At 46.2% G+C, this 23,938-nt stretch overlaps 1 protein-coding gene and 1 non-coding gene across 2 annotated transcripts; both read right to left on the bottom strand.

The window, feature by feature from the left end:
- Positions 1-367: 367 nt before the first annotated feature.
- On the bottom strand, positions 368-19,762 carry LOC110297423 (eukaryotic translation initiation factor 3 subunit C). The gene is made up of 21 exons (XM_021166162.3): positions 19,672-19,762; positions 19,403-19,543; positions 18,194-18,259; positions 17,915-18,104; positions 17,261-17,386; positions 16,863-16,917; positions 16,624-16,730; positions 16,259-16,383; positions 12,739-12,898; positions 12,522-12,625; positions 11,572-11,713; positions 11,261-11,386; positions 11,063-11,156; positions 10,600-10,790; positions 10,173-10,397; positions 4,726-5,089; positions 1,221-1,380; positions 1,062-1,127; positions 891-978; positions 639-801; positions 368-536 (listed from the first exon to the last, which is right to left on the bottom strand). Exons 2-21 carry the CDS (start codon positions 19,501-19,503, stop codon positions 454-456), a joined length of 2,736 nt encoding a protein of 911 aa, XP_021021821.1. The 5' UTR covers positions 19,504-19,543; positions 19,672-19,762; the 3' UTR covers positions 368-453.
- Positions 19,763-20,328: 566 nt separating this feature from the next.
- LOC115031701 (U6 spliceosomal RNA) lies at positions 20,329-20,435 on the bottom strand. The gene has a single exon (XR_003837361.1). It is a non-coding gene; the product is annotated as a U6 spliceosomal RNA (small nuclear RNA).
- Between the last annotated feature and the right edge of the window lie 3,503 nt (positions 20,436-23,938).

Genomic DNA, 23,938 nt, shown 5'->3' with positions numbered 1-23,938 from the left:
CAATGCTTACTCGTGATTATGTTACGTGGCCTACACCAGTTAACAGTGAATCTGATACCAGTGGTCTGAACTAATTCTTCCTGCCTGACAAAGCACCACCTACCCAACTCTGGGCCCATTATACCTTCTGTCCATCTGCAGTCACATTCTGTTCAATATGCCTAGCTCCTCCTTCATATTCGTGTTGTGACGTGTTGTGCCATTTTCCTGCTGATATCAAAGAGCAGCAACTCTTTGAAGTGAGGGGCATGTCCAGTGCACCCTGCATCTGAACCTTGTATCTGTCCTGTGGGGGAAACTCAGGAACATAATTGGCAAATGAGTCCAAGGCAGCTCTGTGGCAGCGAGCAGACAACAAGCGACTATATAAATTCTCAACAGACCTTTAATGACTGGGGTGAGTTAGGAACAAAAGGCCAGATGGTCTGTTCAGGGATGACTGAAGTGGAGAGCTCAGTAGGCTGTCTGAGACTGCTGCTGGCGATAGCCACCACGGCGCATATAGCCTTCATTTTTTCGGTAGCCATCCTTTTGGTCTGCAGGTAAAAAGGTGGATATGAAAGATTGGGAGTGAGCTCCTGGAGACGGACAACAGCATAAGGACCGTGGGAGAATGAGTGACAGAACCACTCACTCACCTCGGAAATAGCCACCGTAGGTTCCCTGCTTATGGTCAAACACCCGCTCATTATTCTCCACGAGGCTGCCAAGCTTCTCAGCCAGCTGCAGAGCCAAGTTCTGCTGGGCAGTGGGCTCAGTACGGTGCATCACCACTGTCTGTGTCGGCTGGTCCAGGGAAGCCTGATGGGAGTGAGAGAGAGAGAGTCAGGTCAGACTATACTGGCTTCTCTGTAGCTGTACCTACTCAATCTACCACCCCTGGCCCTCACCATCAATTCTTCGTTAATGATCATCTTGCTGATGATGGAGTGAACAGTGGGTAGATCTAGCTCGAACATATCTGATAGCGTCTCCATACTGAGGAAAAAAGGCAGGAAACAGGGCCATTAGGAACACTGCTCAAAAAGCTGGGGCCCTCTGTGCCTCTGAGCTCATCTTACCTGATTGAGTCATAGACACTGCTGTAGGTAAAAAGGTAGGTCCTCAGAGACTCTTCCTGGATCTTCCTGTGAGGAGAGGACAAAAAAGCGTGAGGTCCTAAAGGAAGGAGCCTGGCAGATCGTTTCTCGTCCACCCACCATGGCTCCTTTACTGCTCACCGAACTAGCATGGTGCGAACTTTGTCAGCCTCAGGGAAAAGGTCCCACACTTTCCCATTCATCTTTTCATTAATGATGAAACTGTGGCAGGTCTTCCAGTCGCCCATCTTCATGGCCTTGGAGGCAGCGACCACATGCTCCCTCATTGACTCGGGAGGACCTGAAAGGGTGAGAATACGGCAGGATGGAAACAAGCTCAAGGCTCCTGCCCTCAGGATCACTGCTTAAGGAGAAGCAGAGGCCAGAAGGGCAAACGACTAGACTAGAGACTTCCCCAGCTCTCCACTGGGTAGCCAGCCTCAGGACTGTACAAGTCACTTACAGCTGAAGACACTCTGGACTGAACTAAACCAATCTACCAGCACACTTCAAGGGACTGCTGGACCCCCTGAAACTGTTGACAATGGTTGTGTGTACACTCTCATGGACATTTTCCTAGGAAAATGTCCACGACTTTCATTAGATTATCTTAAAGTTCCTTGACCTTCAAAACAAAACAAAACAAGTCACTGAGCAACAGTGCCGCATGCCTTTAACTCCATCAGAGGCTGGCAGATTACTCTGAGTTCAAAGCCAGCCTGATCTACAGACTGAATCCTAGAACCTCTACACAGAAAATCCTCTCTTAAAAATAAGCAAACAAACCAAGTAGACACTGGAGAGATGGCTCAGTGGTTAAGAGCACAAACTGCCATTCCAGAGGTCCTGAGTTCAACTCCCAGCAACCACAGGGTGGTTCATAACCATCCTGTTATGTGGGATTCAATGCCCTCCTCTGGTGTGTCTGAAGACAGCTACAGTGTACTTATATAAATAAAAATAAGTCTTTAAAAAAAAAAAAAAAAAAGGGCTGGTGAGATGGCTCAGTGGGTAAGAGCACCCGACTGCTCTTCCGAAGGTCCAGAGTTCAAATCCCAGCAACCACATGGTGGCTCACAACCATCCACAACGAGATCTGGCGCCCTCTTCTGGAGTGTCTGAGGACAGCTACAGTGTACTTACATATAATAAATAAATCTTTAAAAAAAAAAAAAGCAAACAAACACAACAACAACAAAAAGGCTAGGGACTGGAGAGATGGTTCAGTGGTGGCTACTTTTCAAGAGAACCTGGTTTCAATTTCAAGTACCTACAAGGAGGCGGCTCACAACCCTCTGTCCTCCAGTTTCAACAGACCTTCTTTTTGCTGTGGGCACACTGGGCTGCAGATGACTGTAACAACTGAAGAGACCTTACTGCTCTTGAAAGGGACTTAGGTTCAGTTGTCAGCATCCACAGGCACTTATAACCGTAGTTCTGGAAAATCTGACACACTATTCTGGCCTTGCCAAGCACCCACACCATATGCTGCACGTAAACACACATGGGCAAGCACACAAAATTTAAAAGTTTGAGCCAGGTATGGTGTTGTACACCTTTAATCCCATAATTCCGGAGGCAGAAGCAGGCAGATCAACCTAAAACGTCTATGAAACCACAGGGCTGTATGTATTAATTAGGGCCTCAGGCTCCCAAATACCATCTTGAGGGACAAGCCAGAATGTAACCGACATTTAGAGACAAAGCACAAAAGTTCCACGTTTGGGATCGTGTAGCTTACATGAATATGGTAGACACCGGGGCGAGCATGCATTAGGATCAGGTCCTACTTCACTGCAGGGCCGTGGGTGTAAGGGAAGTGGGGAGTAGGAGAGAGAGAGCCCGAGTCCCACCAGAGTTCCTGTGCTCTGGACGGGCAGATGCGGGAGGACTGCCGGAACACTTTCCACGCAGCCCCAGGTGGGCATTTGGCTGTGTTAAGCCACTGACCCCATAAGACAGGTAGTGGACAAGGGGCAGCCCCAGGTACCAGGCTCTCAGCCTCCGGCATCCCATATCCAGCAAAGGAGCTGAAAACAAAATAGGGACCCTGTGGCGGCACTCTACCCTGGAGGGAAAAGGAAGGTGAGGGGAAGAGGAGGGCACTGGGTGGTTCCCACACAGGCCAAGAGTCCTTAGTCTAGTCTGTGGCTGCAGCGCAGGAAGGCCTCCTGGCGGGAGGTTAGACTCTGCTCATCAAGAGAAAGCCTATCCCATCATTCAAGCACAGCGGTTCTTCATGATCAGAGACAGTCTATGGTTTTAGAGCTTTTTTGTAGAAAGGCAGGGGGGAAGAGAGAAGGTAGAAAAAGAGAGGAAGAGGCTGGCCATGGCCATGAGGAGAGATGGGAGAAGGGAGAGAGAGGAAATGCTAGAGAGTAAGAAAGCTTAAAGAGAGCGAAAGCTTAAGAGAGCATGGAGGGGCCAAGCTGCCCCTCTTATAGCGGGCTGCTATCTTGTTGTTGCTAGGTAACTGTGGGGATTAGTCTAGCCAGAATGCCATTGTCTACATGACTGCTAGCCACACGCCTCTCTAGTGGGGGCTGTGGGGGCAGTATCTTCAACAGGAGCCAGGGGTCCAGGAGACATGATCGAACGCCTACCGTCCCAAGTAGGTGGAAATTACCACCCATTGGGTCCCACCGGGGTTCAAGACCTCAGCTCGACTGGAGACAAGACTGTCTTGTGCATAGCCTATTGCTCCACACTTTACCACTTTAAAAAAGATAAGGTTAGCCAGGCATGGTGACAACATGCCTTTGAACACAGCACTGGGGAGGCAGATCCCTGAGTTCAAGACCAACCTGTTCTATACATGGCAACCTGTCAGAATTCATTCCTACAAGCTGTCCTCTGAATCAAAGTGTATGGGCACAAACAATACATAAACCAGTGTAAAGTATTTAAACAAGGTTAGAGACTCAAAGAGAACCTCCCTAAGTCAGACAAAGAAGAGTTCAAAGCTGGAAGACATACTGGCTTTTTTTTCCCTGAGGCAGTCTGATTATGTAGCCAAGGAGAGCCTTGACTTGAGTACCTCCTGTCTAGGTTTCCCAAGCACTAAGATTAAAAGTGTGTATAATCAGACCTGACGCAGACACTGGCACTTGACTCCATTATGCATCACACAGAGTCAGGACTGTGATGAACCAGAAAGTCCTTCCTTACGGCTGTGCCTTTAGCTCTCAAAGTGAGCTCCATGGGAAGGCAGGCCAAAGATGCAGAAACTGCAAGTTTCCTCAGAAGATAAAACCTGGCTATGTAAGCCACATAAGAACTGACTAAGTGGTACCTGCACTTGAGCATGGCCAAGAGCAACAAAGAAACAACAGAGTGGAAGGTGATTGTGAAGAGTAAGCCTGGCTCCCTCCAGTCCTCCCAGGAAGCACTCACTGTACAGGAAGGTGCAGTGACTTCCTTTCCCAGTGACTCATCTACTCAGCCCCCAAATGAGAGAGAGCCTTTAAAAAGCACGGTAGAGGAGGGGAAGAGAGAAGGCGAGAGAGAGGGTCTTCTGGATGGGAATAGTGTGAGGACAAGAAGCAGCTACTACTGTCTCTTGGCTGGTGGTGAATCCATCAGGATTCATGCTTCTGGGCAAACAAAGATCCAAGACGTGCACAGGACCACAGAGGCCCACACTCACCTAGCAGGGGCTGCCGCTCGCCCACCCGCAGTTGGTGGTGGAACTGCTTGCTGATCATGCGGCGGCGGGCGTCGCTCTCATGGGCAGCCATGTAGGGGATCTCCAGGAGCATAGCCGACACCAGATAGACACACTCCAGCAGCTCCAGGTTGATGTGCAGGTGAAAGGGCACCTGTCGGCGTCGCTCTACCTTTTCCTGTTCCTGATTGCGCTCCTGCAGGCTGCGCAGCAGCAGACCCTGGCCTAGAAGCTCCTTGGCACGACCACTTGACTGAATATCCAGAAGTGCATTGTGTGCATCCTTTGTCAGGCCTTGGCGGAAAGCACAGATGCCCAGTTGCACCATGGTACGGTTATACAGGATCTAAGCACAAAGGACAGAGGTGATCGCCATAGGCAAACTGTTTACCTAGGTCTATCTTCCATTTTAGACATGGAGTGTGTGGAACAAAATTACTACAAGAGGGGCTGGAGAGATGGCTCAGTGGTTAAGAGCACCGACTGCTCTTGCAAAGGTCCTGAGTTCAAATCCCAGCAACTACATGGTGGCTCACAACTACCTGTAATGAGATCTGATGCCCTCTTCTGGTGTGTTTGAAGACAGCTACAGTGTACTTATGAATAATAATAAATAAATCTTTTTAAAAAATTACTACGGGAATGGAGAAAAAAATGAGGGGAAAATTTGGAAAGTATGTATGTATTATGTATGTATGGTGATAAGAAGCTTGGTAAAGGCTTCATTATGAAGAATAGCTAAGAACTAAAGTCATATAGATAAATCGGGATAAGGTCCACAAGTGACTAGACATGGGGTGGTTCAGATGAATAACCTAAGTATACTTGAAGAAAGAAAGACAGTGATGTAGCTGAGACTGGTCAAAGACCTTACCATAAACCAGGAAGTAGGCACACACAAGTAGATACTAAAACCTTACTCTGGCTATCATAGTAAGAAATGCACAGAAAGACAAAGGGACATGAAGCAAAAACAGAGCGAGGGCCCAGTACTCAGAGGCAGAGGCAGTGGATCTCTGAGTTCCAGGTCAGTCTGATATACAGAGTGAGTTGCAGGACAGCCAAGAAAGACTACCCAGAGAAGCGCTGTCTCAACACACACACACACACACACACACACAAAGGCAAGATCCGGAGGAAGGTGATGGGTTGATGTTCTCTTAGGAAGAGGGAGAGGATGGTATAGTAAGAAGTGACTAGACATAGACTACAAAGAAAAATGGCTGAGAATCAGACGTAACATGAAAGAGAGGACCCAGGCATGGGCCAGGCAAGGTGGCACACCTTAGCCCTCAGGAGGCAGAGGCAGGTGGGTCTGAGTGACCCGGAATGAAAAGAACCAGCACTGCCAAACCCAGCACTGGGATTTCTGGGCTAATTAGATGAAGAATGTGCAGATTTGCCACTAATTAAGACACACAAGATTGTGAACAGAAGAAAACTGGGAGGCAGAGATCAAGGTTTCTCATTTGAGTCAGAGTTTTGCTATGCAGTGCCATACTGGCAAGTTTTCTATCACCAACCTCCGGGACACACAGGCCAAGACTAAGTTTATTACATATACTATTTAGTATACACTATAATTTCATATAAATGCTATGTATTGTATAACTTTATACAGTAATAAAAATACTAGAGATCGAGAATATAAAACAACAACAACATCAAGAACAAAAAACCATACTACCAGGGCTGGAGAAATGACTCAGTGGCTAAGAGCACACAGTACTCTTGCAGAGGCCCTGAGTTTGGTTCCCAGCACCCACATCAGGTGGCTCACAACCATCTCTAAATTCAGCCCCAGGAAATCCAATGCCTCTAGCTTCTGTGGGCACATGAACTTAGTGCACACATGCCTACAGACAAACATACACACAGACATAATTTAAAAAATTATTTAAAAAAACAGCGCTTGACTAATATGTACAAGGTCCTGGGTCTGATTCCCAGCATCACATCAAATAGCACAGTCGTGTGTGACCACAATCCCAGAACTTAGGTCAAAAGTTCAAGGTCATTCTCGGCTACACAGCAAGTTTGAAGTCAGAAGAAAAAAGCCTTAGCAAATGGGGTGGAGAGAAAATAAATACTAGCCACAGAGAGTGCTCAGAATGGACAGGCATTGCCACCAACCCTGATGACTTGAGTTTTATCCCCATGACCCACGTGGTAAAAATACAGAACCAACTCTTGAAAGCTGTCTTCTGACTTCCTCATGTATGTGCTCATACACAACCACAATAATAATCTGTGTGTTTAAGAGGAACATGAATCCAGGCATAGGACAGGAGAACTGGCAAAAGTTCCAGGCTGGGCTGTAAGAGATCAAAAGCCAGGAGTGGTGGTGGGCACTTCATCACTATCAATCAGGCAATCTCTGACTCTCAGACAGACAGACAGACAGACAGACACACACACACACACACACACACTGACTGTTGGACTGGTACAATGCTAGATAAAAATCAGAATCAAGGGGGCTGGTGAGATGGCTCAGTGGGTAAGAGCACCCGACTGCTCTTCCAAAGGTACGGAGATCAAATCCCAGCAACCACATGGTGGCTCACAACCATCCGTAACGAGATCTGACTCCCTCTTCTGGAGTGTCTGAAGACAGCTACAGTGTACTTACATATAATCAATAAATAAATCTTTAAAAAAAAAAAAATCAGAATCAATAGAACAGAACAGAGAACTCAGAAGTGCTTCACTCTGACAGCCATACGTTTTTGCAGTTTTCAAAACAAAAACAAAAACAAACAAAAAGCCCACCTAAGCAAAATAATAGGGCAAGAGAGTATTTGCTACAAATGATGTTACACAACTTAGTATCAATGTGAGGGAAGAGAACTGACTCCACCCTCACACTACATGAGAACATTAAGTCAAGGTAAAGTGTAAACCTGAATGTAAACATTAAACAACTATAAAAGCTTATCAAAAAAGAAAAAAGGTGAAAAATACTCATTAATTTTATTTATTTTTATTCTTTAAAAAACTTAAGCCAGAGTTGGGCAGTGGAGCATGCCTTTAATCCAAGCACTCAGGCAGAGGCAGAAGCAGAGGAGGAGGAGGAAGAGGAGGAGGCGGCGGCGGAGGCAGCAGAGGCATCTCTGAGGCTTGTCTGGTCTACAAAGACTGTTCCAGGATAGCTAGGGCTACACAAAGAGAGAACCCTATCTTGAAAGACCAAACAAACAGACAAAAACAAAACAAAACTTAACTTGGGCTTGGTGGCACATGCCTTTAATCCTAGAATCCAGAAGGCAGAGACAGGCAGATCTCTGTGGGTCTCTATAGTGAGTTCCAGGACAGACAGGGCTACATAGTTGGGACCCTGCCTCAAAACTTTAAAAAAATTTTTTTATGTGTGTGTTTTGCCTACATGTCTACATGCACACCTGGTGCCAGCAGAGGTCAGCAGAGGCTATCAGATCATGGTTATGAACCATTATGGTGGGAGTTGAGCTTAGAGTACAAGTGCTCTTAACTGATGGGTCATCTTTCCAGCCCCTATTTTATTATTTTAAATTATGTGTAGGTGTGTGCCTGCATGTGGATATGTGTGGCCTCCCTTCCTCCATCCTGGAACCTGCTTGCTCAAGGGTGGAGCTACCTGCTCATTCGTCCTGCCACGCCCACTGCTGGAACCTGCCTTTGCTGCCTGGAGGCACACACGTGTTCGTCCTGCTACTGGACCCTGAGTTACTTGGCGGGAAATTGGGTTCCCTCCCCTTTCCTTTATAACTGAGTGTCTGGAAATAGTAAAATTGAGCTTTGATCAGAATGTTGTCTTAGCTCCATTCTTTCTTCCGCCCCGTCTAGATTCCTCTCTTTTCAGCTCGAACTGCCATTCTCAGTTGAACCGTTCGTGTTGTGGACTGCGGGCAGGCCGCAACAGATATGTGCATATGAGTGCAGGTGCTTTTAAAGCCAGATGTGTAAGGTTCCCTGGAACTAGAGTTACTGATGGTTATGAGCTGCCTGGTATGAATGCTGAGAACTGAATTTGGGTCCTTTGGAAAAGCAAGTGCTCTTTGCTATTGAACCATCTCTCCAGTCTCCATCTTCATGAATTCCAAGCAAAGGTTTATTTAGACATGACTCAGAAAATATATTAAATAGTAATAAAGTACTCTGATCAAAAAGGCACAATTAAGACAAGAGGCAAACTACAGCCTAGAATAATTATCTGAAGCCTGAGTGGTCATCCAAAATAATATTAAGAATCCCTACTAGCCGGGTGTGGTGGCGCACGCCTTTAATCCCAGCACTCGGGAGGCAGAGGCAGGCGGATTTCTGAGTTCGAGGCCAGCCTGGTCTACAAAGTGAGCTCCAGGAAAGCCAGGGCTATACAGAGAAACCCTGTCTCGAAAAACCAAAAAAAAAAAGAATCCCTACAATTGCATAATTAAAACACAAATACTCAAATGTAAAACGATAAGAGACTTGGCTTTTCATTGACGAAATAAAAGAATAAAGAGAAGGTATTGCCTAAACCACTGCTATTGGACTAGGGAAATTTCATAGTTGGGTACAGTTCACTTATATAAGCATAAAGATCAGAGTTTGAACTCCCCAGAAACTACATTAACATCTGATGCAGAGAGTGTACCTATAATCACACTGCTACTACAAGATGGGAGACAGGAGACTCCAGGGAAGCCATAGGTCAGCAAATAACAGAGCACTCTCTTTCCATCAAGCAACGTAGGTGAGGACACACAGATTGTCTTCCAACCTCTACATGTGTGCCATGGCACACGCACCCCTCATCACCATATTAGACAGGTTCATCAAATATAAATTGCCACTTGTCTTAAATATACATGAGAGGGATCTACACCTCAGATAAAGCTTTTTGTGTTTTTTCTCTATATATAAAAAGGTCCTCAAGATGTTGCTGGCTCTCCTACTGTCATGAATCCTGCTAATTTTGCTCTAGTATATCCCAATACAGCCCAGTTATCTAGGACCCCTTTCCTCCTAATTTAACAACTACTTCAAAGATCCTTTTTATCTTTTTAGAAAAGTAAGATCTCAAAAAAAAAAAAAAAAAAAAAAAAAAAAAAAAAAAGCCGGGCGTGGTGGTGCACGCCTTTAATCCCAGCACTCGGGAGGCAGAGGCAGGCGGATTTCTGAGTTCGAGGCCAGCCTGGTCTACAAAGTGAGTGCCAGGACAGCCAGAGCTACACAGAGAAACCCTGTCTCAAAAAAAAAAAAAAAAAAAAGAAAAGTAAGATCAGCTCCTAATGTTATGAACCCAATCCTAGGTAGTTAGGAAAATAAACAAAAAGCAAGCAAGAAAACAAACAGAGGTTGGAAAAGACCCAAACCTGTCTGGATCCACACTAGCTAACCATGTGCTAATTCTTGTTGAGTCCATTTACCTAATGGAGGCCAGCTGTCTCCTCCACCCACCCACCTACCTGCACTGGCGGGTCTGCGTGCTGAATGTTGTCCTGTAGGTGGCTCATGAGCATGAGGTCACGGGCCTGATACCAGCGGGAGTGGAGCGCATGATGGTAGATATGGCAGAGGATGGCACAGGTACGGATCCGATCTGTACGGTCCTTGGCGTAGATGTATTTGCACAGTCTTTCCATTAGCACAGCTGAGTCCTCACCCTCATTTTCTGCCTGGTCTTGCTCAGACTAGAGGAATGGGAAGTTGTTAGTAATGGCTACCCAGCAAAGACTACAAGAGGCTCTTTCCAATCTCACTGCAACCCCTCGGACCCTGCCCCCTTCTACTTCAAAAGGCCCCTGGGGGTAGAAGACTTATCATCAAGGCCTAATAGATAAGGAGGATAAATTCACACTTCTCTTGCTCCTCATGATTACCAAGTAATCTCACCTTTGAGGATCCTTCAGGAGGTGTAAGCTGTCGCTGATGGGCCTTGTAGTCAAACTTGTAGTACGTGTGCAGGATGCGCCTTAAGTAGATCTGGCAGATCTCCTCAGTGGTACCTTTCTCCTCCAGGTAGCGCTGCACTCGCTCAATGATGGCACACACTTGTGCCTCATCCTTCAGGTGCTCCACGTACTCTGGGAAGGAGGACACCCATCCTCATCTCAAACATGAGTACTGCCTTCCCCAACCTTCCATCTCCAGCAATCCAACCATTTTGGTTTCCCCTCTTCACTTATACCCTAAAACCAGCATCCTCTTCCACAAGCTTACCATCTCACTGCTTAGGGAAGTATCTGAAATACCAACAGAGCCTGTAACTCTAGCACTTGCCTGACTTTATATAATGTTAATAGTATTATCTCCAGTACTTTCCCTGTCACCAAAGTCCCCACTTGCTTAAGCTTACCTTGGGAGTGAGGATCAGTATTTTGCATTATTTTGGTAAATTCTTCATCCATTCGCTCCACCAGAGTTAGGATGCAGCCTCGTACACGCAGTGGCTAAAGAATTATGCAAAGAAGGAACAGTTAATCCAGGTTTGTATCCTAATCTCAACTCCTGTCTCTACCACCTTCCCAGTCAGCCTGCCAATCCCTCTCTTTACCTGATCAAAATTGTGTAAGTTCTCACTCTCTTCCAAAATGTTCTCTCCAACAAAGATGTTGGAGTGCGCAACCAACGTATCCATCAGTTCATTGATGCAGTCTAGGCACATCTGCCACATCTCTGGCTGTCGAGGGATGAAATGACAAAGTTAGAGGTATGTAGTAAGTGACGTTTCTAAAGAACCTTTTCACCAAAAATCACAGGCCTTCAATACACAAGGCTGCTGTAGGCCTCAGGCAGGCCTTCAAACAGTAGGTACCTCCTCCTGACCACCCCCAATTCAACCCAGTACTCTGCTGCTGTTCTCACCTTCATGTACGTGGCCAGGTTAGGGTTGTAATCATAGAGAGAGGCAATGATATTGAACTTGATCTTGACAATGACGCCCACCCCCAGGTTGTTTTCAGCAGCAATCTGAACCAGCAGCTGGAGCAATTCAATCTGAGTGGCACTGGAGAGACACAGAACTGCGTAAGGCTTTGGAGGTAAACCAGCCAGTCTCACCGTTACGCAGGATACCCTCTTAAGACCAGCAAAGAAGCCGACTCCACATGTCTTTACTATCTGCATATGTGTTTCTGTTTTGTTTTGGCTTTTCGAGACAGGGTTTCTCTGTATAGCCCTGGCTGTCCTGGAACTCACTTTGTAGACCAGGCTGGCCTCAAACTCAAGAAATCTGCCTGCCTCTTCCTCCCAAGCGCTAGGATTAAAGGCATGCGCCACCACGCCCGGCATGTGTTTCTTATTTATGTTTTCCCTTGAGACAATGTTCCATGTGCTCTAGGCAGGCCTTGAGCATGTTATGCAGCTAAGGAGGCCCTGCAACTTTTGATTCTCTTACCTTCACCACCCGAGTGCTGAGATTACAGCTGTGTACCACCACACCTGGTTTTATGTGATGCCAGGACTCAAACCCAGGGTTTCATGTATGTTAGGCAAGCACTCTACCAACTAAACTACACCCACAATCCTTGCTTCTCTTTTAAACTCCCAACAGAAACAATAGTAATGCTAGCCATCTTTACGTGCTATTTATAAAATGTCTTCTTCATTCTGTCCATCCTATCTGGTTACCTAAGAACCACAGACATATGGTAACAGATTGCAATAGGAAATAGACAGGTAGGTCCCCAGTATACAAGCACAGATGATATTCTCTCTAAATAGAGCGATGTCCACGCACATCAATGTTTAACTGTGCTGTAAAGAAAGCTTTCAAACTATAAAAAGTAGCAATGCCCCAAGTGTGCACATCTTACCGGTCTGTTCCCTTCTTGCCTCTGACCTGTAGAATCTCATTCAGTTTCTTGATGACAACAGCATGAGTGATCTCAGTTCCCTTGGCAAACATTTTTGGCTTCTCCTGGTTAAAAACATTTCATGTTACACAATGTCAACAGGAACCTGTTCTTGCTTTAGGCTCCTCCCACTCCAACCAGGTGGGCACCTCTACACCAACCCCTTTACCATGCTCACCTTAACAAGTGGAACGCCGCCTCGGACCCGTTCCCACTCCCCACCCTCATTGTCCTCCTCTTCCTCATCCAGGCGCTTAGACTTCCTGTCGTGCTTCTTCTTGGCTTTGTCTTCCCGTTTCTTTTCAGCTGCTTTTTTGTCCTCCTCTGTGGTGGGTGCCCTGACAGGAGATGAGGGAGAAAATGAACAAGCCCTTTCCTCACCTTTGAGGCTTCCTCTTCCCAAATGCTGGGGTTACAGACATGTACCACCAACACTTAATTCACACAGAGCTTAGAGATCAAACCCAGGACCTCATGCATGCTAGGCGAGCATTCAATCAACTGAGCTACATCCCTAGGCCCAAACTCACATTTCACATTTGCAAATAGGCCAATTATCCTCAGTAAGTTGACTTCTTTTGGTCCACAGAGCCGATACACCATGCTCACGTTTGAGATTAAAGGAGCTTGAGCTACTACTTATCATCAGTGCTTCCAATCAACTTTGTTTTTCTAGCATTCAAGTTTTAGTACTAAGGATATTGTGATCCATACTTAAAAAGTAAAAAGAATTCACTCTATGAATTCAACGTCAAAAGACTTGGGTTTGACATTTCTTAAGACACATCATAACTCAGTATCTTTTTTTGTCTTTAAGTTATTTTATGTATCTAAATGTCTTGCCTCCACACGTGTTTGTACATCATATGCATGCCTACTACTTGCTGAAGTCAGGATAAGGGCATCAGACCCTCCTGGGACTGGCATTACATACGGGTGCGAGCAATTATGTGGGTGCTGAGAATTGAAGCTAGGTCCTCTTCAATAGCAACAAGTGCCCTGAACCAGCGAGTGAACGTTCCAGCCCTTCTGGCTTGTTTTATGGATAGGCTGACCTTGAACTCAGAGAGATACAAACAACCCCTCCCTGAACGTTTATATACACACACATACAATTATACCCGAGCAAAGCTATTAAAAACTTCAAAGATGTCAAGAGTCAAGCGTGGAGAAACATCCCTATAATCCAGGTATGGAAGGTGAAAGCATTTCAAGGGTTCAAGGCCAACCTGTATACAGCTGACCCTGCCCCAACAAACCAAAACAAGGCCAAACAGAAAACACAACACATAAACAAACAGTAACAAGCCCAAATACATTAATAACTACAAAAAGGTATAAGTAAACTTGCCAGATGAAAAACAGAGATGAAGGGCAGGCAGTGGTGGTGCACCCCAGAGGTACGCACATCTCTGAATTCAAGGCCAGCCTAGTCTCACACCAAAACCCTGTCTTGAAACCCAAAGGGGGTGGGGGAGAAAAATAGAGAGCAAGTTCTGGAGACAGGGTGATGGTTGAACAATCATGAAAATGTAATTAATAGCAAAATAAATACATAATAATGCTGAAAGTGGTAAATTTTATGTTAAAAACACAACAAAGAAAAAAACCTCAAAGACATAATTGCACATGACTGAAAGATCATGTTTATGATGTCCTACACGGAATTCTTCTCTAATTTTTACTTACTTTTTGAGGGTTGGAGAAATAGAAAAAATTCAGTAACACGCTTGTTATGTAAATAAGATCTGGGTTTGATTCCTAACACAAACAAGCACAGACACCCCCCACCCCCACCCCCATACCTGTTACAATTAATGGGCAAAAGATAAGAATGTAAAAGAGAACAAGAATGACACCTGAGGGTTTGGAAGGAAAGAAAGGGGGAAATAATATATTATAAATCCGTGTCCCTGCCCCATGCACAAAAAAGCCAGGTGTGGTAGCATCTGCTTGTAATCTCAGGTCTCTGAGACACAGGATCCTGGAGCTCACAGCCCAGGCAGCCTAAACACTCAGTAAGCTACAGGACAGTGGAAGAACCCTATCTTAAAAAATAAGGCAAGGTTAGGCATGGTACCACACACTGTTAGCCTTCAATCACAGCACTTAGGAGGCAGATACAGACAGATCTTTATGAGTTCCAGGGTACCTTGAATTGTACAGTGAGATTCTGTCTCAAAAATAAACAAAAAATTTACCAAGTTGGATGGCTCCTTAGGAGTACCACCCAAAATATACCCCATGACTTCCACTTCCACACACACACACACACACACACACACAAATAAAATTTTGAGGGGCTGAAGAGATGGCTTAGTGATTAAGTTTAAACCCCAGCACCCACACGGTGGTTCACAACAGTCTGGAATTGTAGTCTCAGGGAGTCCAAAACCACCATTTGTCTTGCAGGGACATGGCACAAATGTGGTGCAAAGCCATGTATGGAAACAAAATAATACAATTAGTAAACTTCAAAGTTAAAGATAGAGCTGGAGAGATGGCTCAGTGGTTAAGAGCACTGACTGCTCTGCCAGAGGTGGTGAGTTCAATTCCCAGCAACCAATGGTGGCTCACAACCATCTGTAATGGAATCTGATGCCCTCTTCTCGTGTGTCTGAAGACAGCAACAGTATACTTACATATATAAAATAAATAAGTCTTTTTTTTTTAAAAAAAAGTTGAAGAACATTAAATATGTCTATTTCTGTAAAACTTCTCAGTAGTAAAAGTCTGTAAACCCAGCCGGGCGTGGTGGCGCACGCCTTTAACCCCAGCACTCAGGAGGCAGAGGCAGGTGGATTTCTGAGTTTGAGGCCAGCCTGGTCTACAAAGTGAGTTCCAGGACAGTCAGGACTATACAAAGAAACCCTGTCTCCAAAAACCAAAAACCAAAAAAAAAAAAAAAGTCTGTAAACCCTCCAAAGAGACATAGCAGACGATGTTTGAGCAAACTCTGATCAGTCTTGTCTCTCTGAAGCACGTGATGAAAAATGTTTCTGAACAAAATGCCTACCAACGCTCTTTAGCTTATATCTAGCCCTTTCTAATGTCGAGGAATTTACTGTTCCCTGTAGCAATGCAATTCAAACTTCTAAAACCAGCAGAGCATCCCAATGAGCACCAACCATGCAGTGTATTCGTTTAAAGGCATTGTCCTTTCTCGTTGAGCTCTCCCACGCCTATCTTCCCTAACCCCACCAGCTAAGACTGGTCACAGAGCAACCTCTGACCACTGCAGTGAAGTTTACAAAGGCTTGCTGCACTGCACGTACCATGCACCAAGAAGCAGATTATCAGGAAGGGCAAACACAATAGCAGCTATCACTGAGTGCCCTCCACATGCCAGTCCTGAACTGGACCGGTTCCCTACGCTACCTGGCACAGCTCTCCTGGGTGGTAATGCCCCTGTCCATTTCAGATGCAAGAACCTAAAGACTGAAAGGCATGGCTTGCTGACTACCACATAACCGTAGATGCCACAGTGAGATTTTTACTGAGCGTATGGTTAAATATTTGAACTCTGGAGCCTTCAAGCCACACTAGCTTTGCAATCTGGTACTTGATTCTAAAATCCTGCTGTGAAAGGGGAGCAGGGGCTTCAACCTGAAGCCCCTGTGAAAGCGAAGGGCACCAGTGTTCCGGATGATTGGCCTTCCCACCCTCCCGTGTAGCCTCCAAACCCATTACCTCCTTACTTTTTAAGGAACTTTGAGGCCAGAACAGTTTGTTTTCCTTCTTCTTCCTCAGAGTCTGAATCAGAAGATGTGGAGCTGGTGTCCCATTCTTCGTCTTCAGAATCTTCAGAGTCCTCATCATCATCCTGCGAGGGAAGAGAGGATCCGGAGGAAGGCAAGGCACGTAACTCTGGATTACAAATCACCCAGGGGAGTCCCCACAGCTCCCCAGCACAGCGGGGAGCCTGGCAGTTGGATCCCAGTTCACCTAGTGTCTAACACAACACACTCTCTGAACCCAAGGGCACCATAAGATTACATTTCTTCTTCCCAAGACCTAAACATCCTGAGAGGAGATCACCCAGGATACACCTGGAATCGCTTACTTCCATCTTTTTGTGGAACTTCCGACTCTCCCCAGAAGATTCTTGTTTCTTCTTCAAGAAAGTCGTATTATTGACTCCATCCTCGTCCTCATCCTCATCTGAAGAGCCTGGTAGGAAAGGAAGTGGGAGGAAAAAAAGCTAGACACTTAAGGCCAAGACTGAAAACAGAAATGAGATCAAGAGAACCCATGGCATGGCACTGGGCCTTCCAACTATCTTCAATAAAGGTCTTCTCTCACCTTCTGAGTCTTCCTCATTCTTTTCTGCATCTTCATCTGCAGACTGCTCAGGGTTCTGCATTGAGGAAAATCAGAGAACTAAGATGCCTACCATAAGCCAAGGATGGTGGCCCGTGCCTTGAATCCCACCACTCAGGAGGCAGAGGTAGGAGATCATTGGGAGTTCAAGGCCAGCCTGGTCTACACAGTGAGTTTCGGTAGTCAGAGCTACAGTGACTACCTCCAACCCATCAACAACAAAAGAACAAAACGTCTGCCACATACAAGCCTCCTCCTTCTGAACCCCTGTCAGTTTGTTATGGTTCTCTCCTTAGCCATGTGTCATCTACCCATGCTCTGGAGTTTTGTCACAGGATCAAACTCCTCCTGGTTCAAACCTTAGCCTCCGGCCGACTCACCTGCTTGTAGTTGGTGATGTGTGACTCGAAATCTCGGTTGTATTTCCGGATCTTCTGGCGCAAGGTACTCAGAGCCTTGGCATTGTTTTTATTCATCTTCTTCTTTCCTTCTTTATCTTCCCAAAGCTACCAGGGGTAAAAGGAAGAATAGGGACCTGAGACTAAGTGGCATTTTCAAAATGCAGGCTTTAAAATCCCCTACCCTCCCAGGATCTTGCTATCCAGACACCATCTGTACCACTATTAACCAAGACTGTTAACTAAGCACACTTGGGACTCAATGGAGGCAAGCAGCCTACAGCTGACCTACACTCCAAGCCAGGACTAGGGAGAAAGAGGCAGGGAGGCAGGGGTGGGCAGATCTCTGAGTACAAGGCCAGCCTGGTCTCCAGGATGGCCAAGACTACACAGAAAATCCCTGTCCTGAAGAAAAAAAAAAAAAAAAAAAAAAAACCAAGAACAACAAAAAACAGCCAAACCCCAATAAAAATAGTCAAGCTTTTGTCCAAAAATAAGTTTCTCTCCTTTCTTTATCTCATGTTCTATGTTCTAAGCACCACTGTAGGTAAGAAGGCAAAGAGCCCCAAGGAGAGCCCTGGCAGCAGGCCAGCAGCACAGCCAGGCCCACAGCCCTCTGCATGCTCAGAGTCACACCTCATTAAGATAGTCCTCCAGGTCAGCCAGTATTCGGATGTAGAATCGGGGGACACCTTCCTTATCCACAATACTCTTGGCTTTCCCATAGGCCTTTCCCAGGAGCTCAAACTCTTCAAGACACTTGGTGACATCTCGAATCTTCATGGCATTACGGATGGTTCGTATGAGGTTGGTCAGTTCCTCAAACCTGGATAGGTTCAATACCAGATTGGCTGTGTCTATCATGGAGGAAGCAATACCATCACTCCCCTAACCCCTAACCTACTATGGCCTCACCTCTTGTCCTTGGCGCTTCGGACAACTCTCTTTGTATCCTCCTCATCCTCGCTCAGTAACAAAGGCCTGTATGAAAGGAACAGAGACCATTACCCTTCAGTCTTAGCTAGTGTCATTTCTCTTACCAGATGAGGACTGAGGCATGCATACCATCTTCTTCTCTGACCCTTTTTCTTCATACCCATCTTAAACAGCTCCAACTCTAAGTGAGGTCTCTTGTCAAACCCTGACAGTATCTACAAGAATGTCCCCAAGAACAAGTAACAGAAGTGCTTATGGACTGTATGAGACAACTAACTGTCTAATGGCACATATGGCTACAAGTACCCAAGAAAGCAGCAGACAAAAGGCCCCCTAACTCTAACAAATGGGAAAAGCTCCAAGGAGCTGGTACCTAGCCAGATTCTAAAAAGAAACATTTTCCAAAATAGGAGAGACCACTAGTTTTAGTGAATTCTAACACCCTCTTTGCTTATATATTTTTTAATAATGGGTCATAGCACTCAGCAACAGTGTCTCTATTCTTTTCTTTCCATGGTATTAACTTTTCCTGACGACTCTTTTTTTTAATATGGGACAAGTGATAGTTTTTCACTTTGGACAGTGTTATGCTAACGCAGTCACGTGGATATGTCTGGATATTCATCTACAATTCTCTACAAGTCTCTGTGGAGGTAAGTATCTCTTAAAACCCTTCAGGCACACAGCAAAAACAATGTTGTTTTTAAGAACTGTTTCAAAGTTCAAAAAGCTTTAATTTGCAGAGATGGAGAAAAAGACAGTAAATAAAGATGAACACAGCAGTGTTTAGCATTTGGCACGCAGAGCCAAACGACAGGATTTCAGGGCCAAACTAACCAAGCACTGAGGATTTCCCTCCATGAGTACAAATCATAACGACTAAGCTTGGTGGGAAGATTTACGATACAGGGAGTTTTCGAAGGCCAGTGCGCCACAGACAGGGGCGGGAAGGGATGCGAGAGACAGAATGTGGGCAGGAGTTAGGAGGCTGCAGACTTGGAGGCCTTAAGAGCTGATGCAATACTAAGCAACGGGAAACCTCTCCTCCTCCTCGGTACCGAGGACGCCGAGGGCTCCCAAAGCTCGCAGCGGGAGCTCCTTTCTCAGACGCGCCCAGCCCATGGCTCCGCTCGCCCACCCGAGCCCCCGCAGCCCGCCAAACCCGTCCCCTCCGCGCCCCCAGCTCACTGTTTGCCGTAGTTCCCGGAGACGGGTTTGGTGACCAGCTCCTCCCCGGACAGGGACGACTCCGACTCACTGTCCGAGCCGGTGGTGAAGAATCGCGACATGGCGACGGCGCTGAAGGGCTGAGGCGCTCGCGGCCGGAACCTGAGAAAACCCGCGGCGTCAGGGTTTGGGGGCAACCGCGGCTACCATCTCCCGACCCGGACCCCCGTTCCCGCCTGCACGGCCTCCCCCTTGCCCTCCACGGAGCACGAGGCCCAAGAGACACGAACCAGCTGAGCTGCCGAGTCCCACTGAGCAGGCGAGACAGGCACGACGCCGGAAGAGGAAAAGGTTGGGGGGGGGCGTCACTTCCCGGAAGCACCAAAGAATGCGCTAAATGACTACAATTCCCAGTGGCCTTTGCGCTACACACGGCCTCGGACGAATTAATAGCAGAGGTTCTAAGTCTTAAAAGAGTCTAAACTAAGACTGACTGGCTGCTTACTCGGACCGCCGGGACTAGGCTGCAAGACTGACAATATAGAATTTAGTGACCGCCTCATGGTGCACGTCTGTAATTCCCTACACTAGAAAGGGTGAAGCAGGAGGATCATGGGTTCAAGGCCAGACTGGACCAAAAAAAAAAAAAAAAAAAAAAAAAAAAAGCTCTGAAGCCTGCGGAGGTGGTTCAACACCTTTAATCCCAGCACTCAGGAGGCAGAAGCAAGTGGATCTCTGAGTTCGAGGCCAGCCTGGTCTCCTGAGCGAGTTCCAGGACAGCCAAGAAAAACTGTCTCAAGAAAAACAAAAAAACAAAAAGTATTCTGGCCGCCCACCTTAACTTCAGAGTAAGAATCTAAGGGCCGGTGTCAGCGTGATGCCGATGGCTGCTAGGTTTTGGAGGGGTGTCGTTGTTGTCATTTTGTTTTGTTTTAGAAAAGGGTTTTAAAAATGTGGAACGCTTTACAAATTTGTGTGACATCTTTGTGCAGGGGCCATACTAATCTTACCTGTATCTTTCCAATTTTAATATATGTGCTGCAGAAGGGAGCATGGTTTCGCAGGTTTAAGCAAACTTCATGGATCTTGAGTGTTGGAATCCTGGCTTTACCGTTTTCTTAGGCAAACTTTCTAACTTCTAACCTCTCTCTGCTCTTCTCCCTGTGCTACAAACAAAGGGGAATAATAGCACTTGTTCATTTGATATTAGGAACATAAAATGACAACATGTGATGTGTGTGGGACAGTACCTTGTGCAGAATGAGCATATACTAGCCACAGGACCCACGAGGTGGTTCAGATGCAAAAGCATTTGTCACCAAGCATAAGAACTTGAGTTAGTTCCTGATGGCCACAGAATAGAAAAAAACAACTCCTGATAGCTGTCCGCTGACCACCTCCCCTGACTACTACCCCACCACCTCCCCACCTCCCCCAATTCCTAGTGGCCTTTGCAACATGTAAGGCCTAGATTTTTGTAGTACTGGGGATGGAACCCAGGGTCTAGATCCATACTAGGCAAGCATTTCACCAACTGATGTCTGGGGTGCCCAAAAATAAACAGTGAAGTATAATTCTAGCAAGATGGCACTGTTGGGTGGGTTTTATATAAAGACGGCCTTGAGGTCAGAGGCCTGAGGCTTCACCTTAGCCTGCTAGCCTGCTGGCAGTGTATGCAGGTCTGTGTGCCTACCTCAGCGTGGCCCCAGTGCCAGTCTCTTGTGTACACATGTTGCCTGCCAGAGCTCAGCTTCCAGGATTAGGTCGGTTTTTTGTTGCTATGAAGAAACCATGCAAAAGCAAAGCAACGTATAGAAGAAAGTCTTCACTGGGGATTACAGTTTCAGAGAGCCAGTCCATGATCAACCAGGCAGGGAGCATGGCAGCAGCCATGGCACCAGAGCAGAAGCTGAGAGATGACACAGAAAGAGGCAGAGGGGGAGAGACACACAGAGAGAACTGGGAAGAGTGTGGGATCCAGACATACACCTCCTCCAAGGCCACACCTACGTTTTTCTGTTTTCTTTTTTCCAAGACAGGGTTTCTCTTTATAACCTCAGCTGTCCTAGTGGAACTTGCCCCATAACCAGGTTAGCTTTGAACTCTGAAAACCTCCAGCTTCTCCCTCTTGGAGTGCTGGGGTTAAAGGCATGCACTATCAAGCCTGACAAGGCCACACCTCTAAATCCTTCACACATGTGATTATGTTGTGAACTCTACACACAACAACAGTTTTAAATGTCCGATATCTTTACTAATAGAGGAAATGCAAATCAAAACCAAAAGGAGATGCCACACTCACTAGAATGGCCATACCAAGACAAAACCAAACCACCACCACCACCCCCCCACACACACACACATGGGGAATAGCCAGTACTGTGAGCCCCTATGAGCCCTGCTTAGTTGATTCTGTGGGCTGTTTTCTTGTGGTACCCTTGACCCTTTGGCTCCTACAATCCTTCCACCCTTTCTTTTGTAGGATTCCTTGAGCATCTCCTAATGTTTGGCCGTAGGTCTCTGCATCTGCTCCTATCAGTTGCTGGATGAAGCCTCTCAGATGACGATTATGCTAAGCTCCGGTCTACAAGTATAGCAGAAAATCATTAGGAATCGTTTCATTGACATTTTATTTTTCTTCCAATTATGTTTGGTTCTGTCATAGGTCTCTGGCTTTCCAGCGTCTGGTTCCAAGCCTTTGGGGCTCCTCTCATGGCATGGGTCTCAGGTTGGACCAGGAATTGGTTGGTCACTTCTGTGAGTTCTGTGCCACCTTTACCCCAGCACATATTGCTGGCCAGACTGTTGGGGGTTGGTCTGGTGCTGCTATGTATTCAAATGCTAAATCTTGGCCCACAGGTGGCAGTCTGATGAGCACATTCTCACACCCAATGATGTTGTATGAATTTTGCTCACCAATCTTTTCTGACTGGTTAAATTAAAGTGGCTACAGCCAGCCCCCAGGAAGCATAGAGATGGGGGTGGGGGGGCATTCCGTTACCATGCAGGGGTCCCAGGTAGGGGCCATAAGAGGGAGAAGGAAGGAAAGAGAAGAAGAAAGAAGACAGAGTAGGAGGTCTTCATTAGACCAGATGGACCAGGAGCACGTGGCTTAGAGAAGTGTCCCCTGAGACAGATTAATGGAGCAAAAATAAAACCAGGGAGACTCAAACAGCAAGTACTTGGTGAGTGCATCTGGAAAATAGCCAGTCTAGTGAAGAAAAAAGTTTAGGAATAGTCACCCGGTAATTGTGCTAAAACTGATTAAATAAATCGATAAGACACTGCGTTGATTACTGGGGGACAGGCCGGGCATATTAAGAACTAATAGAGTTCATTAATAGCATTTATAACACAGGACGAATTGTAGGTTGAAGGTTTTGTGGCTGGGTTGGTGTCCCATTCCTTCCCCCTGAGGTCTTGCCTGGTTACAGAGGATGGCTGGTTCAGACTCTGTATCTCCTATTACTAGGAGTCTTCACTAGGGTCACCCTCATAGATTTCTGGGAGTTTCCATTGCACTAGGTTTCTACTTCACCCCTAAAACGCTCCCCATTCCAGTTATCTCTCCCAGTACTCTCTCCCTCCATCCTGCCCCCACCCGATCCCTCTTGTTCCCATCCCTACCTGCTCCCAGTCCACCCTCAAAATCTCTTCTTCCCAGAGAGAGCCATGCATCTCCGCTTGAGCCCTCCTTGTTACTTGGCCTCTATGAGTCTGTGGATTGTAGCATGATTATTCTTTAGAGCTAATATCCACTTATGAGTACATATCATGTTTATCTTTCTGGGCCTGGGTTACTTCACTCAGGATGATTTTTTTTTTTTTTTTTTGGTTTTTCGAGACAGGGTTTCTCTGTGTAGCCCTGGCTGTCCTGGCACTCACTTTGTAGACCAGGCTGGCCTCGAACTCAGAAATCCGCCTGCCTCTGCCTCCCGAGTGCTGGGATTAAAGGCATGCGCCACCACGCCCGGCTGATTTTTTTTTTCTAGTTCCATTTATTTGCCTGCAAAATTTCATGATCTTATTTTTTAACAGCTGAGTAAAACATTATGTAAATGTACATTTTTCTTATCCATTCCTTAGTTAAGGGACATCGAGGTTGTTTCCAGTTTCTGGTTATTATGAATAAAGCTGCTGTGAACATAATTGAGCAAGTGTCCCTGTGGTAGGATGGGACATCCTTTGGGTATATCCCCAGAAGTGGTATAGCTAGGTCTGGAGGTTCCAATTTTCTGAAAAACCACCGTAATGATTTCCAAAGTGGCTATACAAGTTTGCATTCTCACCAACAACGGAGGAGTGCTCCCCTTGCTCCACGTCCTTGCCAGCATGAGCTGTCACGTGTGTGTCGATCTTAGCCATTCTGACAGGTGTTAAAGATGGAATCTCAGAGTGGTTTTGATTTGCATTTCCCTGCTGGATAAGGATGATGGAGTCCTAAGTGTTTCTCAGCCATTTGAGATTCCTGTTGAGAAGTCTGTTTAGCTCTGTACCCCATTTTTTTATTTGGGCTATTTGGCTTATTGATGTCTAGCTTCTTGAGTTCTCTCTCTC

The sequence above is a fragment of the Mus caroli genome, unplaced genomic scaffold (genome assembly GCF_978045245.1).
Source record: "Mus caroli unplaced genomic scaffold, Mus_caroli_1 scaffold_8, whole genome shotgun sequence".
NCBI classification, from domain to species: domain Eukaryota; kingdom Metazoa; phylum Chordata; class Mammalia; order Rodentia; family Muridae; genus Mus; species Mus caroli.
The sequence above is the reverse complement of the archived record's forward strand: the minus strand, read 5'-3'. Positions and strand labels throughout refer to the sequence as shown.